Below are 24,659 nucleotides of genomic sequence, written 5' to 3'. Positions count from 1 at the left end.
TTTTTTGCTATATTAAACCTCATAATAGCGTGAAACAGCAACGTGTGGATATATTGGCTTTTGCCTCATAAAGGGGACTTCGCGTCAAGGGAAGCAGATTGCATTCGGTGGCAAATTGTTGCGTATATCCTTGCTAGTGCGGATTTTTGCAAGACCGATTTTTGTCTGAGCCTTTTAACTTTTCGTCCTGAAAATGGGATAAACAGGTAAAGCCTGGCCCGGGCTGATCACCCAGAGCATTATAGTATTGAACCAGATTCATTATAGTATTCTGGATTTACAGTTTCTGTAAATCCAGAAACTGTATATAGACTTTTTAAACGTGTACAGATTGAGTTCAAAATATACACTGATCAGTGTCCTTGGTGAAGTAATGTACTTCTGATTTTATCCTGATTTTGATCTGTTCATAATTATTTTCATCCAATTATCAACCTAATTAAAATTGTTGTATTACTCTTGACAGCCTAAAACTATTCTGTTTTTGACTTACTCAAGCGCTGATTGTGCTTCACACCACAGGTATTTCCACACCATACTACATCACAGCACTGGCATATTCACATCATACTACACCACACCACAACCAACTTCACGCCATACTACATGACATCACAGGCATATTCTCACCATACTACGTCACTCTCCTGTTAAAGGACAAGACGATGTAGAAGAAGTAAATATACATCGAATAGACGTAAACTCAGCAGAAGTGCGAGCTACTTTGGAAATAATGGCAGAATGCGACTATACTGATAAATAGACAAGTTTGAAACAGCAGCAACATGAGTGTTTAATAATGGCAAAAAGATGAGAACGCAAGATTTTAAGCTCAAATTTTCAGATAAAATTTGCCCCCTAATCGGCTCAAATAATTGTGACTCGAATAATGGCAAATTAAACCGACATTTAAATGGATTGAACTAAGTTATGAAATACAGCTTTTCAGTTCAACCACAGTTGATATCTAATACTTAATTGCTGAATTGGGCCACTGGTTGGCTCAAATAATAGTGACTCGAATAGTGACTCCAAAATGTCATTATTCAAATGAAATGAGTTAAGTTTTTAAATTCAGATTTTCAGTTCAACCACAGTTCATTTCTAATAGTTAGTTGTTGAATTGGGCCCCGGGTCGGCTCAAATAATAACGACTGATTATTGGCAAATTATAACAATCTTTAAATGGATTGAGTTAAGTTCATAAATACAGAGTTTCAGTTCAAACAGTTCATTTCTAATAATTCATTGCTGAACTAGGAATGAGTTGGTAGAAAGTTTTTGTTAACCCTATGCATTCTGGAAGCTACTGCCGAGAAAGCAGAATTCTCTATTTCTGAGGAGATTCCCATGTACGTTTCATCGTTAAAGTGTACATTGTCTCTGAGGGGCACCAACTTTGTTTTAATTGCACGAAAATGAGGACCATACCTTTGCTTCTATCTTTTGTTGAGGTGATTGGTAATCTACTATGAAAGTTTTCTGAACAGTCTGAATAGTTGTTCTGGTTTTTTTCTGGAAATAAGGACCTAATTTTGATGTCAATGAGTTGTTTCAGTTCTTGTTTCACAAGTTAATTTTGAAATACGCAGGTTCAGTACTAAGTACTCGGGGGTGGTAAGAACAGTAGGGCCTAAAGTGGTTGAGCAGCTCTCTTGGAGCCTCACTAGTCTATAAGTATACGATTCACCCAGTGTTTCGAGACAAATTCACGGCGTGAAGGGCTGTTCTTGATCTTAAAGGTTTGAACTTCCTTAGTCACAAAGATTCTCCCGTCCACCGTCCTCCACTTGTCTATTTGGACCGAACTCTAGTCCAGCACTCCCAACCCAACTCTACCCGCCCCCACTCCCACCCCACTTCCATCGCTACCCCAACGCCCTCCACCGCCTGCTGCTAGCGTCCTTGAACCCCAGATTGCTACTATCTATCTAAGCCAAGCGCTAGCGAGTCGTTTGCGAACAATTGGCCTGATGTTAGTCGGTTATGTTTATTTCTTTAAGTACAATATATTTTCAATTGAAATATGATATAATGGCTAAAATCGCATACACGTCGTAATCTTTTGAATTGTGCAAACTCTAAAAATCGAAACTTTTAAAATCCATTTTTAAATATAAAATACATCCATGAAATTTTACAGTCTACCTTGTGAAGGAAGATAAGTCAGGATCGAATCAATATTTTTGCGCGTGTTTTTGCGTTTTCGATTAACTTTCGGGCATAAATTCTTCTTTAACGTGATTTTGGGGGTCATCAATGAGGTACAGTTTCCTATAAATGGCTGATTTTGGTCAACTGAGGCATAACTCTTCAAAAATAATTTGTAGGCAAATTAATTTCTGTGCCAACTTGCCTTATAACCTACCTCATCATAAGATAAAAATAGCCATAGGTTTCAAACCTTTTTCAAATTAAAGCTTCAGATTGTTTGTTGACTTTGTCTGTCATTTTGATATCACGTATAAGCGAATGCTTCCTAAAAGTTTTTGGTTTTATGTAATCGGTGTTTGATTTAGTTTTGTTTTCGATTTTGCTATGGCTTTTCGTGCTCGTGGTTGTCCTGTATTTTTTGCTTTCGGTGAACTTTTCATTCTTTTGATCCGCTCTTGTGTGATTGTTTCCCATTTTTACTGCAGCTTCAAAATTTTGTTCTTCAACCTTTCAAAATTAGTTGAGCTATGTTCTGTTTTTCGATTCTGGTTGTAAAATTGGGTGAAAACTTATCTAAAACGAGAAAATTATTTTTGACATTTTTTCTTGCTCATTTTTCTCAACATCTGAGAGTAAATCTCTGTGTCTAGTGTAACATGCAGATCAATCTACTTTCGGATTAACGGAAATTGTGTTAAATCCTGTTGTTTTCATAAAGTTAGGATCCGTTTGTTTTTGAGGAACAGCCTGAGTGTTTGTTTTGCGCTTTGAGTCAGGTTGCTCGTTTAACTGAATGGGATGCTTGTTTCCATCTGTGTCCATTAATTAAACTTTGAAGTTTTTTTGGTAAGAAATGAGACAATTAGCGTCATTTGTTTCTCCCTAATCGATTTCGTCTTGGATTGTTCCCGACTGGCTATAGTTGTTTCGTCAATATTATCTGAACAACGTTGATAGGCTGTACTTCAGCCTTGGTTTTCTTTATTAATAAATCTTTTATTAAGTTGTGGCGGCTTTCGCGAAACTTTGTTCAATTTAATTGATTTTGGTTTTCTCTTTCATTGGCTATGCGCAAGTTTTTGATTTTGTTTTTAGTTTAAGAATTTTGAAGTTACAAATTTATGTTTGGGGTTTTACTAAAAAACTAACAAAGATCAACGTGCTGCAGAAGTTTGTAATTTCATTATGGCTTCACATTATTGAGCTACTTTTTGGTCTATTTGACAAGTGTGTGAACGAGAGAGTCATTAATGTCCTGAATTTGTCTTTTTAGTAATTTATGGCTTTTGAGACATAACTCCTGAACATAATTTGTATACGATATATAATTGTATACCATATAACAGTCAATACTTGACATAAATTAATCGGTTCATTAGTTTAGTATCTTGAAGACTTGACTTTTGCAATTTTATGGCTTGGCATTGATTTTTAAATTGGACTTATTTATTTGTGAAAATACTATTGAATCTATTTGACTGAATGAGTATCCTTAATTGTGTCTCACAGGTGATAAAGGGTTTATTTTCTAGATCTTGCTTCTTTTTGGACAAATTTCTAAATGAACGGCTCCAAATCAGTTCAGATAGCAATTTTTGAAACAGCTTTTGTGATTTTGCGTGTAACTTTGTAGTTTTTATTAAATAAAGTATTAGTAGAAATCTTTTTCCATGTGATGAAAACTTTTTAGAAAACTCTTCTGTGCTCTTATTTCATTTGTTTGGTAAACAGCTCGGAAAATTAGATTGGCTACTATTGCAGTTTTTAGTTGGGCTTTTGAGTCAATTGTCTCCGACTCATTTCCGACTATATTATATACAGTTTGGTCCCAAAAAGTAACGTACATCCTAATTTTGCTTTTAGAAGCATGATTAGTGAGTGCATGATACGCGTAGTTTGCGCTAAGGCGTGACAAAAGGTGTAAAATGTAGTAGAGAAATTTCATTCTCATTTTCTCCGCTAAGGAAGAAAAGATGGTTAAACCGCTTTGTTCTTTCACTGTTTGCCAAGTTTTTACGCTGCGAGATTTCGGATGTTCCCGGACAAAAATACAGAAACAGCTCAACTTGAAATCAGTATGCATACAAACCGTACATGAAAACTAACAGTTTCCAGGACAAAAAATCGAGCAAAAGATCCCAAAAGTTTTAAAAAAATTTTGAAAATTAGTTAATGATGTTTTAAAAGATCACAAAATCTCCTGGGAGAGTATTATAGTGACCCTTAACGCTTTCTTTTGGTACGATGCAATTAGACGAATTAGAGTTAGTTGAATTCTCAAAAATTTGGTGTTTTTCTGCGAAATGCTGCAAAAAAAGTTAGTTTGAAGAAGAAAGCAAGTGTTTTCGTTCCAACTGCTGTTGCAATATGCTCAGGAAGACTTTCCTGTTCTGGCAGAATGTTGTTTCAACTAATAAAACTAGAGTGCGGATCTTCAGTGACAGATTTGTTCGATTTTTTCGAAGAAAAGGTACAAGAAAAGGTAAAACGCAAAATTTGAGTTCGGACATTTTTATGTTTTGGGGTGCAATACAATCAGATTAACGGAAAATGCTTGTTAGTTGTCCAAACATGCTAAACGTTGTCCGTTATTTAGTAGTTTTGAATGATTACGAAAAAGATACTTTTTTACGACCCTTTTTCAAGAAGGTAATGATCCTCTGCATAAATCGAAGAATGGAAGGTACTTTAATGGTCGGCATACAGTCCAGATCTCAGTTCTATTGAAAATTGATGGGAGATTTTAAAGCAGCGATTACGACAACAGACAGTTTTTTGGGAAAACTTAGAAAAAAGTGTCATGAATTTGCAACGAAATTGACGTAGATGTCGTGAGAAGCGTGTATTAAAACTATACAAATAGTTTGCTAGATGTTAAAAAAGCTATAGGTGCAATGACACGTTATTAGAGAAAAATTTCAACTCAAAATGTATTATTTCATGTTTCTAATGCTTTTTAAAAATTCTTCAGGTGTACGTAGCTTTTTGGTACCATAGTGTATTCTGAACTTTTGCGGTAGTAGTCTATAATCATAAAAATGCCCGTAAATGATTTTATTTTCCCGATGCAAGCTGAAATTTTACTATCGGTCCGCGTCTGTTGTTTGAGAATAAACTTTCCAACGTTTGCTCGTTGTTTAGACTCCACGTAGCTCTTCAGTACCTGCTAGTGAAAAGTATTAATTGTTCCGACCCCTCTTGAGGGGGGGAGGAACTATATACTCAACTGGTTTTTTTTGTTCAGTCAATTTTGGCCGATCGATATATTCATCGCAGAGAGTTGAGACTGATATCAATAGAAAGCTTGCCCAGCGTAGAATATGGAATAAAAAAGATTTTTCTGATTTTCGTTTCTAACAGGGAGATATCGAGGTTTAAACTTTCGAGAAAATAGAGTGAATTCCGTTGATTTCATTCACCTTTTTTCGGACGTTTTGACTAAAATTTCGCAGATTTTGATAAAATTCAATAAAATTTTTCATGAAAATGTTGTTGATTTTTAGTTTAAACACAAAATACATTGTCGGCTATTTTCATTGAATTTTTTTGTCACATTTTGGCTAAATATTTCACAAAATTCAGACTTTTTCATCAAAAACAGCACGAAATAAGTCCACTCTGATTAAATTTGCAGGAAGTGCACACCCAAACACCACTAACACAATCGTTGTAGACTGAAAAGGTGGCTAATTCCACTTCAACATCCGTTGAGAGTGCTCTATAAATAAAACATTGCCGTTTTTTGATATCTTTTCGTTGATTATCAAAAAGACAGCATTTATTTTTTTATTTTTTGTTGGCTAACAAAATATCTCTATCAAAGACATTCCAAAAATTAAATATTTCTAATGGACAATCAGCATTAGCAGGACTAGTTCTGTACCGATCTTGGACCGTTACAATCCAAAAATAATTCGGATTGTTGTCATTTGGTTTTTTATAAAAAAAAAATTTGATCTTTTGTATATTAATTAAATTACACAACAATTCAAATCAGAGCTCACTAGTGATAGGTCCTATTGGCCTCCTAATTAGCTCGCAATTTATCTATCTGGTTGATTGCTTGAAAGCTTATTGTCGTTTTGACTTTCAAAATATTTGATTTTTAAATAAAAAATGGCTTATTGAAATTTGCCTCCAATTTTCGCTTACTTTGGTCAACTTGTAGCTTAGTGTCAGCAATCAAAGAGTGCTCCTTCTTTTTCCGAACTCAAATTTAGTCTTTATTGCGGTTTTACGCTTTAAGTTATGGTGTTCTGGCTTTGATACTACGAGATTTCACAAATTTTCTTAAATTTTTAGTTATTTGCGCATTTTTCATGTCTTCTAATTTTGTCAAATTATCACGTTTTTGTCAGTTCATATATCATATTTTTCGCGTTGAAAATAAAACAAAATTGATAATATTTAAATCCTTAAATATATAGATTGTGGTTCTTCACCGCTTCGACAATCCTTTCTCGAAGAATTTAATTGAATTTTTTAATTTTGTCTTTAACTGTCGTTTTTACTTTGTCTTTTTAGTCGTATTTAATTTCCTGTACAATGACCCGTAATGATTGGTTCTTCTGCGAAGAGTAGATGAGCCGATAATCTAATATTAGAAGATAGATAATGGTTTTCATGACAATTGTTTTCCAAAATGAAAAAAAAAACATTTCAACTTCGCAATTTTGTTCCTTTTATTGTCTGTTTGTTACCTGGTCTCGTTAATTAAAGGTTAAAGATGACATTATTTTTGTCAAAGGAAGGTGTCAAAAGGGATTGTTGTTGACAAATCTAGTGGTTTTAAAGAATTCGTTATGAATTTACTGGCTTCGACACGGGTTTTTCACAAAAAAAGTAAATTAATTTTTGATTTTTGTCATATTTGACGTTCGTTTTGTAGACGTATGTCATTTTCTGGATAATTGCAGGTCTTCAGGGCTTCCTTTGGAAGAATGGAAGAACCTATTCAATTTTTTTTATATAATTAATGGCTTCCATGTCTTTGGAAATAAATTTTTTTCGAAAAAAACAAGTATTGATTAATTTTGCATTTTTTGCTTTTCTGTCTAATTGTTGCTTATTTTCATTAATGAGTGGCCACATAATACCTTATCGATGTTCGAAGAAGGTGCAATCGAACATATTTTGGGGGCCAAAGCATTAGTCTACGGCTTCCAAATCGTTTTCTGGCAAGTTTTCATTGATTTTTTGTTTGTTGTCTGTTTGTTCTTTTTGTAACTGCATAAGAAAACGGAATACCAAGAGTTCTTAATTCCCTTCTTTAGAAGCATTGCTAATTATAAACCTATGGGATATTTTAGTTGATTCCTGGTTTTCATTACTTTGAAATTAATTGTTTTTTTTTAATTTCAGCTAATTTTCTAACTTTAAAGTTTCTGTTCTTTTTTGTCTAATTGTTACCAAGCTTTATTATGAACTGCTAAATAACCATTTTTTTCTGGTGAGTTACCAGTTGATTGTTTATTTTTAGTTTTATCTGACGCTATTTTGACTTTGTTATTAAGTTTTGTTTTTTAAAACGGATGTAAATTTTTTGATGTAATTAATGTTTGTTGTTGCTGTTTGATTTTGCCGTTCCTCTTCGCTCGCTTTCTTAATATCTGCATATCTCATCAATCTAAGGCATCATTTTTTACTCCACTGATTTATTTGCTTTGGAGGCTATCTTTTCGGTCATACACCAGTTTTTTTCGAAAAATACTTGAATTTTTTGTGTTTTTCTATCTGTTCCTCATTTGGTAGACAATTATGCCAAAATTGTGGATGAGCGGGATCGGAACCTTATGTGCGATCGCACATTACCGAGCCGCTTTGTTAGCATCCAAAATCAAACGGAATCTAATCTTAGAATGATATTGGTAATTTTTACTCGGATTTGCTTAACCTTTGCATTAATCAATGCCACCAAACTTCTTGATGAGCTGGAGTGAAATTCGACCATCAATTTTTTTAAAGGTAGATCTCTTTTATTTGAGACAAGTATCATTTTCCAATTATAGTTGCGTTCTAGAATCTGACAAGTTCTACTCGACTATCAAATTTTTTTATGAGGTAGTTCTCTTTATTTGAGAAACAGAGTTTTCCAATTATAGTGGCTTCTTTTTTCAACTATTATTTGGGACAAAACTTGAGCGGTGCTCTTTATTCAGAGCTAGATTTTTCAAGTTAATAAAGGTAATCTGTTCCCTCAAGCGGCATTTAATCGAAGGTACTTGCAGGCGTAGGGGAAAGGAACAAGAGGGTGTGGGAAAATCATTTTCTGGTTGAAAAGTGATGTTTGAGCTAAGCCTTATTTAATTCTCGCTCAATTCTTTTTCAGTTCAACTTCGTTGCCACATCCATTTAATTGTGACATTTGCTGTGTCGATTGAATTTAGATTACAGTGATTATTGGTTATTATTCAAGGTATGGTAATAAGACCTTGAGAGAAAAAACTTGTTATTAAGTCAAAACGATTTGTTTTAGCACGATTGTTTATTGATCCAAAACGGTAAGAATCATTTTCTACAAAACGGCGATATGACGCGATTATTGCAAACACAATTTTTCGCTGTTGCGTTAAGATTTGAGAGGTTTGAGAGAAAATAAGTAGCAGCCAAAAATGAAAATGAGAAAATAGCAGTCCACTGGCCTCATTTATTGTTGCGCTTTTCTTCACCATCTCGTGATCTTTATATTAATTTTTTTGATCTTATGTATCACAAAACATCAGTGTAAAGATGTTTTTTGTGCAATTTTCGGAAAGGCTTGTGCGTGACCTATTTTTCTGTTTTCAACGGAATGAAGTTTTTTTATTAGCTGCGTCCGCTATTCAGCTGTTTGCCTTTGTTTTCTTTGCAACGAAAACTCGTTATGTACCAAATTTCCTATAAATGCAACATTTTGAAATAAAATAGGTGTTTCCGAGCTATGTTAATTTGTTTTTAATTCTGCGCTGCAAGTGCACTTAAAACCCAGTTAAGCAATGTGTTGTAAACGCACTGAATGATACCAAGTTCCGAACCTTAAATGACTTCTGATCAGACCGCCCGATATCAAGTATCATATGATCAGACTTTCGTTCACTCGAAATGCTTTTGCATTTCAAGTGCGCTCGAAGCCATCCTCTGACTAACCCAGACCAACCTAGCCTCTACTTAGAACGCCACTAACCAAAATAGCCTCTGTTCAAACCACTGCCTAGGCGTTCGTAAGCTCAAAGTTATCCCCCAAACTGTTTTTGAGTGCGCATGATTCGTATTTTTTCTGATCCGAGGTGACCTTGGTCTGTGTCTTCCACAAGTGTTACAAAACATCGAAGACGGGATAAATCTATCCAGCTTGGTCATCAGTTACTATTATTGTTTTTGTTTTAAAAAATACAGCGATTACTGAGCTAATTTTTTCACCGGTTTTCATGAAATTTCTTTTCCGATTTAAATTTATTGGAGATTGTTTTTATTTAAAGGTGTTCTATATTCTCGGTTTTTGCTGTTTGTGATAATGTTACAAAAGTTTTTGCTTGATTTGAGTTTCTGGTAAAGGCATATTCTTTGTCCGCAACCAAATTTTTTCGTTGTTTTCTTGTCTTCTCAAAATTTGAAAAATTTTTTAATATGTTTTTGTTGACGCCACTTCAAATCAGCAACAAGAGCAATCAGACAACAAGTAATTAATTTCGAAGCTGAAAAACCTTAGAATTTGTCGAAACTCAAAATTAGTCAAAAACTGAAAAGTATTTTAAGTTGGGACCGAAAATTTTACACCTCCCCGATTTTGGGAAGGGAAAACAAGTGTGGCTATTAGCACTTATGTGATGCAATAATGGCATTTTTTTGATATTCAGTTATTTAATGTTAAATTTCTCCAGTTGTTTATTTTATGATACTTAAGGTGATCATTAAAGATCAAATACCCTACATTTTAGGCATTTAGAGCTACGCAATGACCATGCGTGCTTATGTAAACAATAGCAAATTCATCAGTAATTTGACTTTTACTATGTAAACAATTAATTAAATCACTTTACTTAATTAAGCCATCAGAAGCAAGTAACAATGATGCTGTAAATAATATTTACCTTATTTTTTACTTCCACCCAAATGTTTGAATAGTGCAACTATATTGTATTTAGAACCATAAGAAACTGTTACAAAGAGCTGTTGGCTCTCATATTTGTCTAAAGTTTGATTCTTTAACAACTTTGCTCATAAGATCTAGCGAGTTTTAAGTTAGTAGAGTATTCTTGACAAGAAGTTAGCAACATAACTAACACTGGCTGAAACCTTACAAACATAGATTATCACAAAGAATTTTCCTAACTTCGGTCAAAAATAAAGTTATAGGCTTTTAATACGTCCGAGCGACTAACTGTTTCGACAAGATTATTAGTCAAACGAACCCTGTGAAGAACCAGGTCGGCGTAAAACTCGAGAACCAGGCTGTGATATTTCGGTTCAACTGAGAATCTTTAGCAGTCGCAACATTTGGACCGCCGACCGGGACAGCAACCAGAACGAAGTCCTTATGATGGTGGAAAGAGCCCCAATAGACATTGGTAAACGACTGACTACAAGACATTTGACAGACAGCTTGCTGATGTGAAAAGTCACTTCGCCCAGAACAAAACAGAGTCTGCTGAAAGAGCATATCGATGTTTCTTTGAGACTTTAAGATGAACTCTGGGAAAAACGACAACAACAGAAGCAACTGCCGCAGCCAAAATTTTTGAAGAGTTTCGATACTGACACTGGACGGAAGCTGGGCGAAAACAAGAAGACAGAAGACACTCAGATCGCTAGTTGAACAAATACCAAAACTAGGAGATCAAGAAGAATATCGTTTTTAAATATCGAAAAGACATTTTACGGAGATATCATTTTACATCAAAGCGACGAAATTGGAAGAGGAGTTAGGATCAGAAAATTTAGACAACTATCGCAAAAACACCATTGTGCGGCAAACTGGAACATTTACTAGGGAAGCCAGATTCAACTCGCGCAGATTTTTTACGAATCGTGAAGTCAGATTTATCTAAGGATTGGTTGAGGTCTTTAAGTGAGAATCGAGGCATGCTAAAACAGTATCTGCAAACCGCAGAGAGTGGAAATCACACATCTTCAGTGTCAACAACTTCTGCAGGTGAAAGGATCCGAATGAGACTGTAGTTGAGACAGACAAGGGAGGGAAAGGAGGTGTTGAAGAGAACGTTGAGGTCTCTTCCAGGCATTCTGCTACACGCGGAAGCTGAATAGAACCCAGTATCGCCAACTCGCGGTCATCGAGAATGCGACGGATCGACGAAATGGAGCTCCAAAACCTAAGAGCTAAGAAAGAAGCAGAGCAACGATTGCGAGACCGGCAGTTGGAGCTAGAGCAGGAGCGTGAGGAAATACAACTACGTCGGCAGCAACAAGAAGACGAGTTACGTTTACGACAGCTCAAGCGAGAGCTCAAACAGGAAAGAAAGAGGGCACAGGCTGATGAGGAGCAAACGCAGCTGGAATTTGAACTGATAGAAGCTCAAGAGCATCTGGGCCACAGGCATAGGACTTAGAAAGTGTTAAATCAAGACGCAAGCTTGAAAGAACGGCAGGCTTGGCAGATTCAGAGGCACAATATTTGGGTCCTCGCCGGCCACTATCTCCTGTCGTTGTGATCGACCCTCCTAAGAATGTTACAGAGGACAGAAGTTGCAAACGCTTCAGCGCGTACCCGAAAACAACCCCGCTGGTTGCAGGACTTTCCCAACGGGTGCAGGACTTTTCACAACGTAAGATTCGAGCATTCTCAGGAAGCCAGAAATCCTTAAACCAATCACAAAGGGTGACAAAAACACAAAGGCAGTTGCCGAAGACGACGCTACAACAGCAAGGCGCGCCACTATTCGAAAACAGGCAGAGAAGCCAAAGTGTCAAGAACAACTCTTGTAACAGATCGATGGAGAGCCAAAACCAAACAACAGTGAACAAAACCAAACTACCTCAGAGGTAATTTAACAACCAATTGGTCATTCAAGAGTGTTACCAAAACTCAAGCTAGCATTTTTAGGAGACTCCTTGCAGTGGCCCAAGTGGGTAGAAAGTTTTTGATGTCATTGTGCATCAAAAGTGGCTGAGCGATACTGAGAAAATGCAGTATCTGAAGATTAGCGTCAGGGGTCTGGCATAAGCGGCAATTTCAGGACTGGGTTTCAGCTCACAGGCATATGATCAAGCGGGACATTCTCTGCAAAAAGGTTGGCAGACCGAGAATCATAGTCGAATCTCAACTTAAGAAGAGATACAGTCACCCTACAGTTAGACACAATGACTCCAGTGGCATTGTTCGTTTTGCAAACGTATTCACAAACTCAGTTAACGATTTGACTCGGCTTGGATTTCATCATGATCTGCAACTGGAGGGAGTTTTGTGTTCATCAACCACAAAAGCTTTCCCATCAGCTTAAAGGGCAGTGGCAACGACATTAACTTAATTGTATTCAACGATTGGTTGGAATCAATAGCTTTCTTACATGAAGATTTGTTAGCTCAAACAAACCCTAAGTTTGAATCCGCGAAAAACCAAAAACAGGTACTTTCGCATCCAGCGCTGAAGATTCTACGAAACCAAGGAATTCAGAATGTCTATTTAGAAATGGACAACACGCCATCTGAAGTTGCGAGAAATTTAAATCAATGAAACCGAATGAACGACGAGAACATGTGCAGAAGTTCAGACTGTGTTTCAATTGCCTGAGACCTAGCCATCGATCAAGGGATTGCAAAATTAGAACTTATATTGTGCCCAATTGTGGAAGACGACACAACAAACTTTTGCACAGTGACGATCGTATCTACACTGCACCTGCAAGGCCGAAAAGCGTCTTTGACAGTAGCAGGAATCCACGAACCACAAGATGGCAAGACTGAACAGGTGCCGATAGCGATTTCAGCGCACGAGGAGTCTCGACCATTGACAACAATGCAATTCTATGTTCACGAGAAACTGAATTGGGCGACCAGATTGTAGATCTGCAAGGGTTGAAAGATCGCTACACATATTTGAGGAATTTGCCAAATCAGGGCGACATTGTAAATGAATTTCAATTAAACCTCGGACAAGACTGCTATAAACATCCATCAGCCTTTAGAATTCAAGAAGTCAAACGATAGAGCTGCAAAGGGGCAGCAAAGTTGAAAATAGGATGGGCCTTAGGTGGTCCTCGACCAGCGAAGCAAGCAGCAACTCTTGCTACAACAGCAACCTCACTATCAGAGTACAAGTTAGCCAGTCAGTTGAGTAAGTGGTGGGACATCGAACTCTACGCCTCAAACTGTGATGTCACCGGTCATTCGTAAAATGAACAGAGAGCCATCGAATCATTGGAGCAAACAACTCGCTTCACCGGTGAAAGATACGAAGTTGGACTTCTGTGGCGAGAGGAAGTGAAGTAACCCAATAACTTCTACTCTGCTATGGGACAACTAATGTCCCCAGAACGACGTCATCAGAATTATGGTACATTAACAAAGCGTCATCAGGAAACCTTGGACACTGACGTCAAAGCTGGTTATAAAATTAAAGTTGACCAAAATGAACTGAATGAAACCAGAGAGAGCTTCAATGGTATTTGCCACATCATCCTGTCATCAACCCGTAAAAACTAGAGAAAGTCAGAAAAGAATGCAACGCAGCAGCGAAGTATCAAACTGAGGCCTTGAATTGCAAAATGCTGTCTCAACCAGACCTGTTACAGAGTTTGAGCGGAAATTTTTCGCTTCCAGGAACATATAGCGCTTTCAGCCGACATAGAAGCGATGTTTTTTCAAGTTGCTTTCCAAAGCGATGACAACCGGTGCGTACGATTTCTCTGGCGAAAAGATTCAGAGCAGAGTATAGAAATTTACAATTATACGCGACATGTCTTTGAGCGAGGAGCTCGCCGACTTGTGCAAATTACGCTTTGCTTCATGTGGCGAAAGATAACGCCAACGAAGATCAAAATCTTGTCAAAATTGTTCAGTGAAACTTTTACATGGACGACTATCTAAAGTCAGTCAGCAGACCTCAAGAATCAATTGTAAACTACCAAAAAACTCAAAAGTTCTTCAGCAAATGTGGATTTAATTTGACGAAATGGATAACAAGTGATTATGGTTTCAAGTCACAGATTCCCAAGGCTGACAAATCATCAAGAGTTTTGAAAACTTGCGAGGCTGCACCCTGATCCTGCTCAATCTTGAGACTACGTTGGAAGGTAGTTGCGGGCGGTCTCAAAGTCTGTCGTGGAACTGAACAGGAAGTTCCAGCAAAAATAACTCAGAGAATTGCCCTATCCTTTGTTTCAGCAGTTGTCGACCCACTTGGCATATGTTCACACTTAACGAAAAGGATGCGGTTTCTACTCAAAACCATTTGGGCGGCAGCGGGACAAGCTCGGCAGGAAGAGTTGTTAGCTGAGCAATCAAAACTATTCACTGATTGGTGCTCTGAGTTGAGAGAAATAAGGACGATGTCGATAAATCTACCTTTTTTCAAAAACGGATGTACAAGTTTGAGAATTCAAACTTTCACAGACGCGACAGAAAAGCACTGTGAATTGTGGCGTTTCTGCAAGACGAGGTGACATTAAAACTCACCTACTTCGGAAGATGCCGTGTAGCAGCTATCAGACACACGACGATTGCGAAATTTGAACTTCAAGCTGCAGTATACGGAGTTTGTCTCAGAAGATAGATATTGGAGAACATGATGTTGAAGTTGAAAAAATCTATCATTTGACATATTCATATACGGTGTTGCAGTGGTTACAGTCAGCCCACAAGAAACAACGCGTGTTTGTTGCAAACAGGGCAGCAGAAATACTGGAAAAACTTTTAAATGGATAAATGGATAAATGGAAATGTCAAAGTACTGTAGCCACAGAAACTAAACTAGACCCACTATTCAATTGGAAACAATACAGTAGCTTCAACCGAAGTAGAAAATTCATTGCTCACTGCATGAGGTTCAGGACAAAGCAGAAGGGACTTCTCTAAGCAAATGAGATCCACCAAGCAGAACAAATTTTGTTTCGATTTGTTCAAAACGAAAGCTTCCCGAATGTTTCGAAGTCGATAGCAAATAGCAAGGAAATCTCAAAAAGCTTGAACATTGCCAAATTGTCATCATTCATAGCGGAAGATGGAGCAACTCGAGCGAAAGGTCGACTGAAACATTCAAATCGCGAGTACAACTCAAAACATCCAATATTATTGACATCAAAACATCCAGTCGTACAACTTCTGTTGGAGAGAGCGCATCGTGACAACCTACCGGAGGGCATATAATACGTAAAAAGCACGCTCTAACAAGAGTACTGGATCATCTGATTTAAAAATGCGGCAAGAAAAATCAAGTCGAGATGTGTCAAATGTTGGCACAGAAACGCCAATACAATTCATCCCCCGATGGCGAATCTACCCCGAGAACGACTTGATGAGCAAGTTTTCCAATTTACCCTTACCAGAGTTGCAAGCAAGTTGTGATTGCAATCTTGGACAACCGAAGCCTCACCGATGAGGTAATTTGTACTACAATGTGTCTTGTAGAGCAAACTCTCAACGCTTGACCCCTGACAGCAGTGACGACCCTGAAGACCTGACAGCACTTACACCAAATCAATTCCTGTTAGGACGAGAACTCGACAGCACCCTTTATGCCATCAACTAAGCGCTACCATAATTTGAGAGAATCCTTCAAAACGATTTAAGCATATGCCGTCATGATCTGAAAAGATGGATTGGCGCTTACCTCCAAAAATGGAACCAGTGATCGAAGTGGTCAAAAGAGCATACGCGATACCTGAAAGAAGGCGAGTTAGTTTGGCTAATAGATGACCCTGTGAAACGCTGTGAGTACAAGCTGGGACAAATCATTGAGATCTTCTGTGGCAACTACGGTGTTGTCCGATCAGCGAGAGTCAATATGCACATGGATAGCTGAACCGGCTAGTCGTGAAGTTGGCACCGGTATTCTTCGATGATGTTTACGAGAAGGAAAGCAGGGTCCGCGATATTGGCGGGAACTTCAAATCAGCAACAAGAGAAATCAGACAGCAAGAAATTATTTTGAAAATGAAAAAAACGTAGAATTTGTCAAAACTCAAAATTGGTCAAAACTGAAAAGTATTTTAAGTTGGGACCGAAAGGTTACACCCCCCCGTTTTTGGGAAGGGAAAACCTGAGCAACCATAGGTTTTAGCACACGGTTGGGGTAACCTCTAATCTTTTCATGAATCCAATGAACCTTATGGCATCCAACTCACAAGTGTGACTATTAGCACTTATGTGGTGCAATAATGGCATTTATTGATTTTCAGTCATTTATTGTTAAATTTCTTAAGTTTTTTCTTGATACTTTAGGTGATCCTTAAATAACAATTACCCTACATATGAGGCATTTTGAGCTACGCAATGGCCATGCGTGCTTATGTCAACAAAAGCAAATGTATCAGTAATTTGACTTTTACTATGTAAACAGTTACTTAAATCACTTTACTTGATTATCCAATCAGAAACAAGTAACAGTGAAGTTATAAATGATATTTACCTAATTTTTAGCTCTAACCAAATTGTTCGATTAGTGCAACCATATTGTATTTAGAACCATTAGAAACTGTTACAAAGAGCAGTTGGCTCTAATATTGGTCCAAAATTTGATTTTTTAAGAAATTTAGTCTTTTTTGCGAAGTTTTGCTAGATCTTACGTTAGTTCAATTTTTTTGACAAGAAGTTATTAACATTAATAACACCGGCTGACGCCTTACAAACTTCATCACGAGACTGAACATAGATTATTACTAAGATTTTCTTCACTTCAATCAATATTAAAATTTGTCCTTTAATACGTCCGAGCTATTAATTGTTTCGACGAGATTATTAGTCAATCGAACTCTGTGAAGAACAAGGCCGGCGTAAAGCTCGAGAACCAGGCTGTGATATTTCGGTTCCGCTGAGTTTTTTTAGCAATCTTTGGAAAACGACTGACCACAAGGTGCCAAGCCAACTTAAGAGATTAGAAAGTGCGCAAGCTGAATTGCTCAAAAGATTTGATACATCTTGCTGATGTGAATGTTGTCTATGGAACGTTTTAAAGACTTCGCAGTTTGTGGTCAAACAAAAATTGAGCTGTCATAGATTGATTTTTTTGATGTTTTTCCACGTTGTCTTTTAGCAAAGTTTGGCGCGGTTGTGTTTTTTCTTCAACAAAATAAATAACAAAATAATAAACTTGTTTCTGCATAATCGTGCAGCACTAAGTGTTTAATCTGCAATACGTTAACAGTAAACTTTTTTCAGCTCTCATTTTTTGTTCGAATAATTTTTGTTCCGAACATATTTTTTTTGGGAGAGAGGAACTATATTGTCAACTGTTTTTTTGGTTCAGTGATTTTTGACTATCCTATATATTTTTCGTAGAGTATTTCAATGGTGTCACTGGAACCCATCAAGCGTGGATTAAATAAATAAAACGTTTTTTTTTGAGTTATCAAGTTTCAAAATTTTTTGTGAACAATTGATATTCCAGTGTTTTTTTTCTACATTTGTGATCGTTCTTAGTTAATGTTTGTTAATTTTTCAGCGATTAAATTTTTATTTTTAGTTGCCGCTGTCAGCTTCTACCAAGATTTGTAGAATCTTATAGACAAAATAAATTACAAAATAAACAAAAACAGGCCGCTGTTGCCTAATGCTGTTCAGCTGCGATTACGCAGGAACCAAAAAAAACTTTCTAAATTTTGAGCTTTAAGAACGGGATAAGCGGGTAAAAACCAGTGCTCTTTTGTCTTTTGGTTTTATTAGAGACCGTCAGCTGCAGTTAGTGTCCTTGGAATGCACAATTTGCTGAAAGGGCCAAGAAGGCCGAAACTTTTGTAAAGATGTCTTTTCTTGAAAATGTCTTTTCTTGAAATTCTTTTCTGGATAGAGGTTGAAATTTGGATCTAATTTTTTGTCTGGTAAAATTGATTGTTACTTGAAAGTTGTTTTTTTTCTAATTGACACAATTGCTTTAGAGTTGATTTTTTGTCTGTCGTTTTGTTTGTGCTAATATTCACTCTGGTCAAACAAAGAAGTGTGACTTCACTTTTTTGATTTTTGATGTATTCACGTCTGTCCTTTGTCAAGAATCTATCAAAATGCAGATAAACTTTTAACTACTTTCTTTATCTTTTGAAGGACGTCTATCTTTGCTTCATTTGATAAACAATTACGCCACGAACTTTGATACGCGGGGCTGGAACATTATGTGACAATGCGCATTAGCGAGCCACCTTGGTTACAAATAGTTTTTTTTCTTTTTCAGGTTGTCTATTTTATTATTAACGACAGGAATTAAAACCAAGTGAAGTTATTAACATTTTGTTAAGGATTGTCCCAGAGGAACCACAGACATCAGGTAAAACTGTTGCTGTTAACAAACTCAGTCAGTCAATTTGTCGGTATTTTTTAGTTCTATGATTCTGCAGGATCTACTAAGCCATGGCATTTTCTGTATTGCAATCTATGGGCTATATTGGTCCTTTTTGTTATCGAAGTGGATGCATGTCACAGTGTTACATTGAATCTTATTTTGTAGCGTTAAACAGACTTTTTGGGTAAATTTTTTGACAAAATTAAGAACTATTATTTAGCGCAATTTTAAATCCTTTCATCTTGATCTAAACGTTCTGATCGGAGGAAGGTGCGTTCGAAGCCGCTTTTAATAGGATTCTCGTGTGTTTTTAGGGTAGCCCATACCCTGCAATTTGAGCGCAAAGTAACAGATGCGCGCTTGAGTGACTCTGATCAGAATTAGTTTTGGTCTGGGACCTCAACATGGGCAGCTTGCGGTTTTTTTTACAAAAATATCCCTAACAATTACAGAGCAACCCTCCCCAGACATAAACGATACGTCTCCTAGGTTCAGGGTAGGCGGATTAGGGACAATGTATGTGTAATCGAAGGTAGCAGGCAGTTAGGGTTATACTGCGGTAGGGTAGGGTTGGGTTGGGTAGGGTAGATTGCAGACAGGGTAGCAGGATAGATGGAAGAGTTGTGGGTTACATTACAGTATAGTGTTAAAAGCACTGCTTCCTCCATTCAATTGAACTCTTCAAATATAAACGGAAGCTACCTGCCTACGCCCATTTCAAATCACAATTTGATCACTCACCCTAACCCTCTCCCCCTCCCTCACTGTTCCCACTTCAATGCAAAACTTAATAGCCATTGTTCCCAAATTTCAACTCAACTGTGCCGACTTTATTCCCGCAAAGAGACCAATTGCCCAAAAGATAGTAAAAAGGGTTAAAGCAAAAGACCCAGTTTTAAGATTTTGTTATACTAAAGGGGTTGAGTTATTTTTATTTCCGCATAACTGGCAATCGCATTCAATATACAGAACGATTTCAGCCCTAATATTCTAGAAATTACAACAAAATATTATTTTACTGTTAAAAAGCAGCGTACCGTTTTGATGAAAATCTTGCTGTTAAATTAAAACCATGGAATTTGAGAATTATTCATGATTATTAAATTATATTACAACAATGTTTGTGATCGTTATTGAAATTCTTCTATGTTTAATTGCGTGTGTCATTAGCGAGTTTATTCCATTCAGAAGGACAATCGACCTGACAGGTAAGATTTTCTCGCCCATCTTCAAGTTACTTAAACTACGGGCTTTTAGATTCAACTATCGAGTGATTGCTTGTTCAACTTTTAATCAATTTAGTTTGTCTAAAGGATTTCTCAGGGGTTAGTGATTTGTATTTGACCTTTAAGGGGTTACTTATTGGTCACATGTCAGGGTATGACCAATGAGAAGTCATAGGTATAAACGTTTAGCTCTTGTAAAGCTATCCTGATATGATGAGAAGTAGAAGACAACGGAACAATGGCAGCAACTATTTTTTAAGAAAACAGTCAGCTAAGAGAAGTGGATATTTTTTGATGAAGTCCCTGAGAACAGACCTAAATTTTGTAGACAACTCTTTGCTCTTAATATGTGAGAAAATGAAAAATCGATATTCAAAATGAGAGCGTTTTTCTTTCGCATACTTCAAACCGCAGAAATATGAGCAACTTTGCAGTTGTTAACAAATAATAATTCTGCCAAATATTCCACTACAGTTACTGGGACAACGTAAACTTTAACAGCCTGTTCTGAAACTGAAACTTTTTAGTCAAATTGGTACCTCTGCTTGAACAGTTTTTTTTCTGCAAAAACAAAACAACCATTATTTTGGTTACTTTAAATGGAAAGAAATAGAATTTGGGCCAGGAGAGATACCACAGCAGAGATAACGTTTCAGTAACCTGTTTTTGATTGCTTGAAATCTTTCCACCTTCTTTTTAAAGACAGAAAAGAATTTCGCAATATTTTTGCCATGGAGTATATGTTTAAGTCAGTTTAGTAAATTTTCGAAGACTTGTTGAAATTATTTTGTTAATTTTTCAGAAACTTTATAGTTTTTGTTGTTTTATTTTGTGGCAATTATATCAGGTTTAACATTTTTCGTCAATAAAGTGATCATTAGCATTCTTTTTAACGAACGCATGACACAAGTAAAATTTCTGAACAGTTGCCTATAACTTCACTCATTTTTAATTCTTTATTTAAGGATTGAAAACAGCTCTTTAAAATCGTTATTCAGCTAACGTTAAATTTTTAACGACAAAAGACATCCAAGGAATGAACAGAATTATAATTTCGATGAATTATTTGAAATATTGAGATCAAATTGTGAAAATTTTTGCTTCACATGATCAGCATTTTCTAGGCAGTGAATACCATTGATGGGTGAATTGGAGAATGCATTTGATCTTTTCGCCAGTTTGAAAAACGACTACAGGATAACATAATTGGGGTTAATGATAGGTATATACATCCCCTTATCTAATTGTGCTTAGCGGAAACAAAGTAAGATTTGTGTAATATTTCTCATCGAAGTTTTTCAGAAAAACGTTGCTAATATTTCGAACAAAATTGAACAAGCTTTGTACATAACCCTTCAACTGGTCCAAAACTTGTTGCACTTGCGGTCATAGTTATATGAGGACTGTCCGTTGCTCACATTTACCCCGTGCAAGTACGGTTTCAGCTGTCGGTTTTTTGAAAACTGGACGTTTTGGCAAATATCCTCACTGGAAAATTTGACTGTATTGACGAAATACTATAAGAGGCGGAAAGTTTTTTATTTTTTAACAATGATGATTAATTAACTGCTCTCGAAGGATGTTTGATTCATTTTGAGACCTTTTGCTCTTTTTTATGCAAAATTTTGGATTGATAGTTTCGAATCACTTTTTAATTTGCGTGATCTAAATTTCTCTATCAATCACAAATTTCATTAGCTGACGTCAATTGGCGGTAGTTTACTACTGAAAGTCAATTGAAAAGTGCACTAAAACTGGTGTAATTTTCTATTTAAAATTTTCTAGTGGGTATATTGGCATATAATAACCCCTGATGACGTCATTTGAAGCTCCTTTAGTGAATACAGTTACTGCAAAGACTGAAGGAGGAGCAGGCTGCAATAGATTCGGGCTCCCACTAGTCATTCCAGAGCAATTTTTCTTACGTTAGTTGGTTATGTTCAACTTTTATTTTCATGTTTTGTTTTTAAAAAAATTAGAACGCCATGGTTCCGAAAGCTATTTTGTAATGGGTCTGGTAAATTGACCAGGACAGACTAAGGACCAAATTTATTTGCTAATTATTTTTCCTACTTTTGAAGCCGTTAAATTGTTTGTTTTGTTTGCAGCCAGTTGATGACACAATTTCAGCATTATGCATTGGTTTACAAAACATGCGAGCGTGTTGATCATGGACCAAAATATTTTCCCCATGCATAGCAGGATCAAGTAATAGCTCCGACACCATCTGAGTGGGGTTAGGAAATATATACGCGACTATTTTCTTTTGTTAAATCAGTTTTGGCCGCTCGATATATTTATGGTAGAGAGTTTTTTTTGCGTTATCATTAACGAACATATCAAGCTTAGAATATCAGAACAAACAGATATTTTAGAAATTTGATCTTTCCAAGTTTTAAAATTTGTGAACATTCCGCTTTACTTTAGTTCTCTTTGACATTTCTGTAAATTTTGCTTAAATATGTTTCATTTCTTGCTGAGACGTTATTGGTTTTACTTTGACAGATAAAAAAAGGTTTTGTTTAAAATGTTCAATCCATTTTTTTGGACTGAAATTTTGTTTTTTTTTTAAAAAAAATTGCGGTCTTTTATCATTTGGCAATGGCACAAAATATACAATTTAGCCCACTTTGTCAACATTTCGGCAGACATTTTGACAAAAAATTGCTGAAAATATATGTTTTTACTCAGATTAGATCTTTTAGTCCCACTGCCTTTAAAAAATCGTACTTTAAAAAACATTTTGATCGCGTTTTGCTAATTTAATCGGTTTCTATCCAAACGGCATTAAACTATTTTGATATATTACTTTTCAGTTGCCAAACTATGTATTGCCCTTTGATTTAAAAAAACAGTTTCGGCTTTCGTCCCATCGTGGTTTTTTTTAAATCACAGAGGATTTCAGTTGTAATTATCTTTTGAATCTTTTCGTGGCATTAGAGACAAGACAGTTTCGTTTTAGAAGATGAATCAAAGATCGACGCTATGTACGAAACAAATATTATGTGTTCAGAGAAGTACTCATGGTTTTTATGGCTCCAATAAAAATTCAGTAAATTTTATTTGAAATCCAGAGTTTTGCTTGCCTTTATTTTTCTCTCTGCAATCTCGTGGCTTATTCTCATTAATCAAAAGTCAAAGTGTCTACATAAGGAGGTATTAATTATTTTTTGTTTTATCAGTCAGTAACTATTGGCTTTTATGACTTTGAGTATTTTTCATTTTTTGAAAAAGGTTAGTGATTTCTTGTACTTTATATATTTTTTCTTGTTTCTTGTAACTTAAAACTTAATTTCGTTAGTCATGTCTCCTATATTTTTTCTAGTTAAACGAAAATGACCAAAAGTCCCACTGGCTTTGAAGCCAATTTCAACGTTTTTAGAGACTTTAAATTTAATATATATAATGTTTTCGCTGAATAGCTTACGGTTTAAGTGGCTGGAACACTTCGCAATTTTCAATTGATAATTCGATTTTTGCCGATATTTGTTGTTCTTTTTGTTACCATGTATTATTGAATTATTATTAATAAAAATGGGTCTCAATTGCTTCCTGTGAAGGTTTAAGAGAACTTGTTTCATACCTTCGTTAGGTTGCTTTTTATTCTAATGGTTTTAAATTTATTTTTTTTTCAATTTTAATGGTGGAATTTTGAGCTTTGCTCTTTTCTTCTTGTTCTTTTCGTAGCTTGTAACATAGTCTCAATATTGACCGGTCTTGTCGTTCTTGTCAAGCTGGCCTTTTCTGATTTGTATTTTGGTCGATCCTTTATTACTCTCACACTGAGTTTTCAAAAAAATTTTGAGGATTATACTGGTCAGTATTTGGGTTCATTTTGTCGGTTTTTCACGTAGCTCCTTTAAAAAAAGGCTCCATTGATGTTTAATTGAGGCCTAAGTAAACATATACAGTCTCCAGTGAATATATTTTAGGGTTTTAATGTCTTTAAAACTGTGTTTTTTCAAATTGTTTATGAATTTTTAGCGTTGCTTGGATTTGTTGTTGTTTTGTAGTCTTTTCAATTAGTATCAATAATGACAGGTCACATTGGCTTTCTAGGGATTGATATGGAAATCTAATCAGTATTTGTTGAGTTGTAAGTTGTATGTAAGATGTATTGACTGATAAGACCCTGCACGATCAAAATTGGCAATAATTGGGGATTCACTAAAATTATTAGGCTATACGAACCAGAATCAAAGCAGAAACAAGCATTAGTTTGTCCACACATGCCAACTAAGAGATAAAAAATATTCACGGGGAAGATGGAACAGATCCTAAGAAAAAACCTGTATGCATCATAAAATGTGATTTCTTTTAGGATGTCAATGGATCGGTTGAAGTTGATCATTTTCAGATTTCAACTGTGAAGAAGCCGGCTTTCACCACTCGGCCCTGTGTTCGGATACTTTTGTGACGTGCGTTGGTGCCACACCTCTCAAGACCAGGTGCCACATTCCAGGCAAAGTGTTCCACGCCCCGACAAAACAGTGCGTGTCATCTTACAACGATGGCAACTTCTCAATTGCTGAGTGCAAACCCAAGCGAGACAACAGTGAGTTTAATTTTAATCAAAACATGACATCACTGTGGTTTTGAGCTCTAATCTGCGGTTTTGCAGGTTTGAAGCAAGAGTGTTTGGAAAAGTGAACATACGGTTAAGGTTAAGAAAAAAGGATTTGTTCAATAGGGGAAATAACATCCCTAAAATACTACGCTGATACAAATATTTTGTGAAACCATAGTTTGCTGTCGCGTCTTGTAGGTGTAGCCACCTTTCTGACAATTTAGAGCATGAACTACTTTGAAGAATCCTTCATATGATCATGTAGTTAAAACAACTCTCTCATGGTTTA

The 24,659-nt window shown here is 36.2% G+C and overlaps 1 protein-coding gene across 1 annotated transcript in view; it reads left to right on the top strand.

The window, feature by feature from the left end:
* LOC142340969 (protein O-glucosyltransferase 3-like) overlaps nt 1-24,294 on the top strand; it is a 72,539-nt gene extending 48,245 nt beyond the window's left edge. Inside the window, exon 11 of the mRNA XM_075391772.1 lies at nt 24,161-24,294. Within this exon, the coding sequence (XP_075247887.1) occupies nt 24,161-24,173 (13 nt within the window). The 3' untranslated portion in view covers nt 24,174-24,294. The remainder of the gene's footprint in view (nt 1-24,160) is intronic.
* Nucleotides 24,295-24,659: the final 365 nt, after the last annotated feature.

This window comes from Convolutriloba macropyga, chromosome 6, assembly GCF_964194025.1.
Source record: "Convolutriloba macropyga chromosome 6, txConMacr16.3, whole genome shotgun sequence".
Classification (NCBI taxonomy): Eukaryota; Metazoa; Xenacoelomorpha; order Acoela; family Convolutidae; genus Convolutriloba; species Convolutriloba macropyga.
Note: the sequence above shows the minus strand (reverse complement) of the source record. Positions and strands in the feature narration are given on the sequence as shown.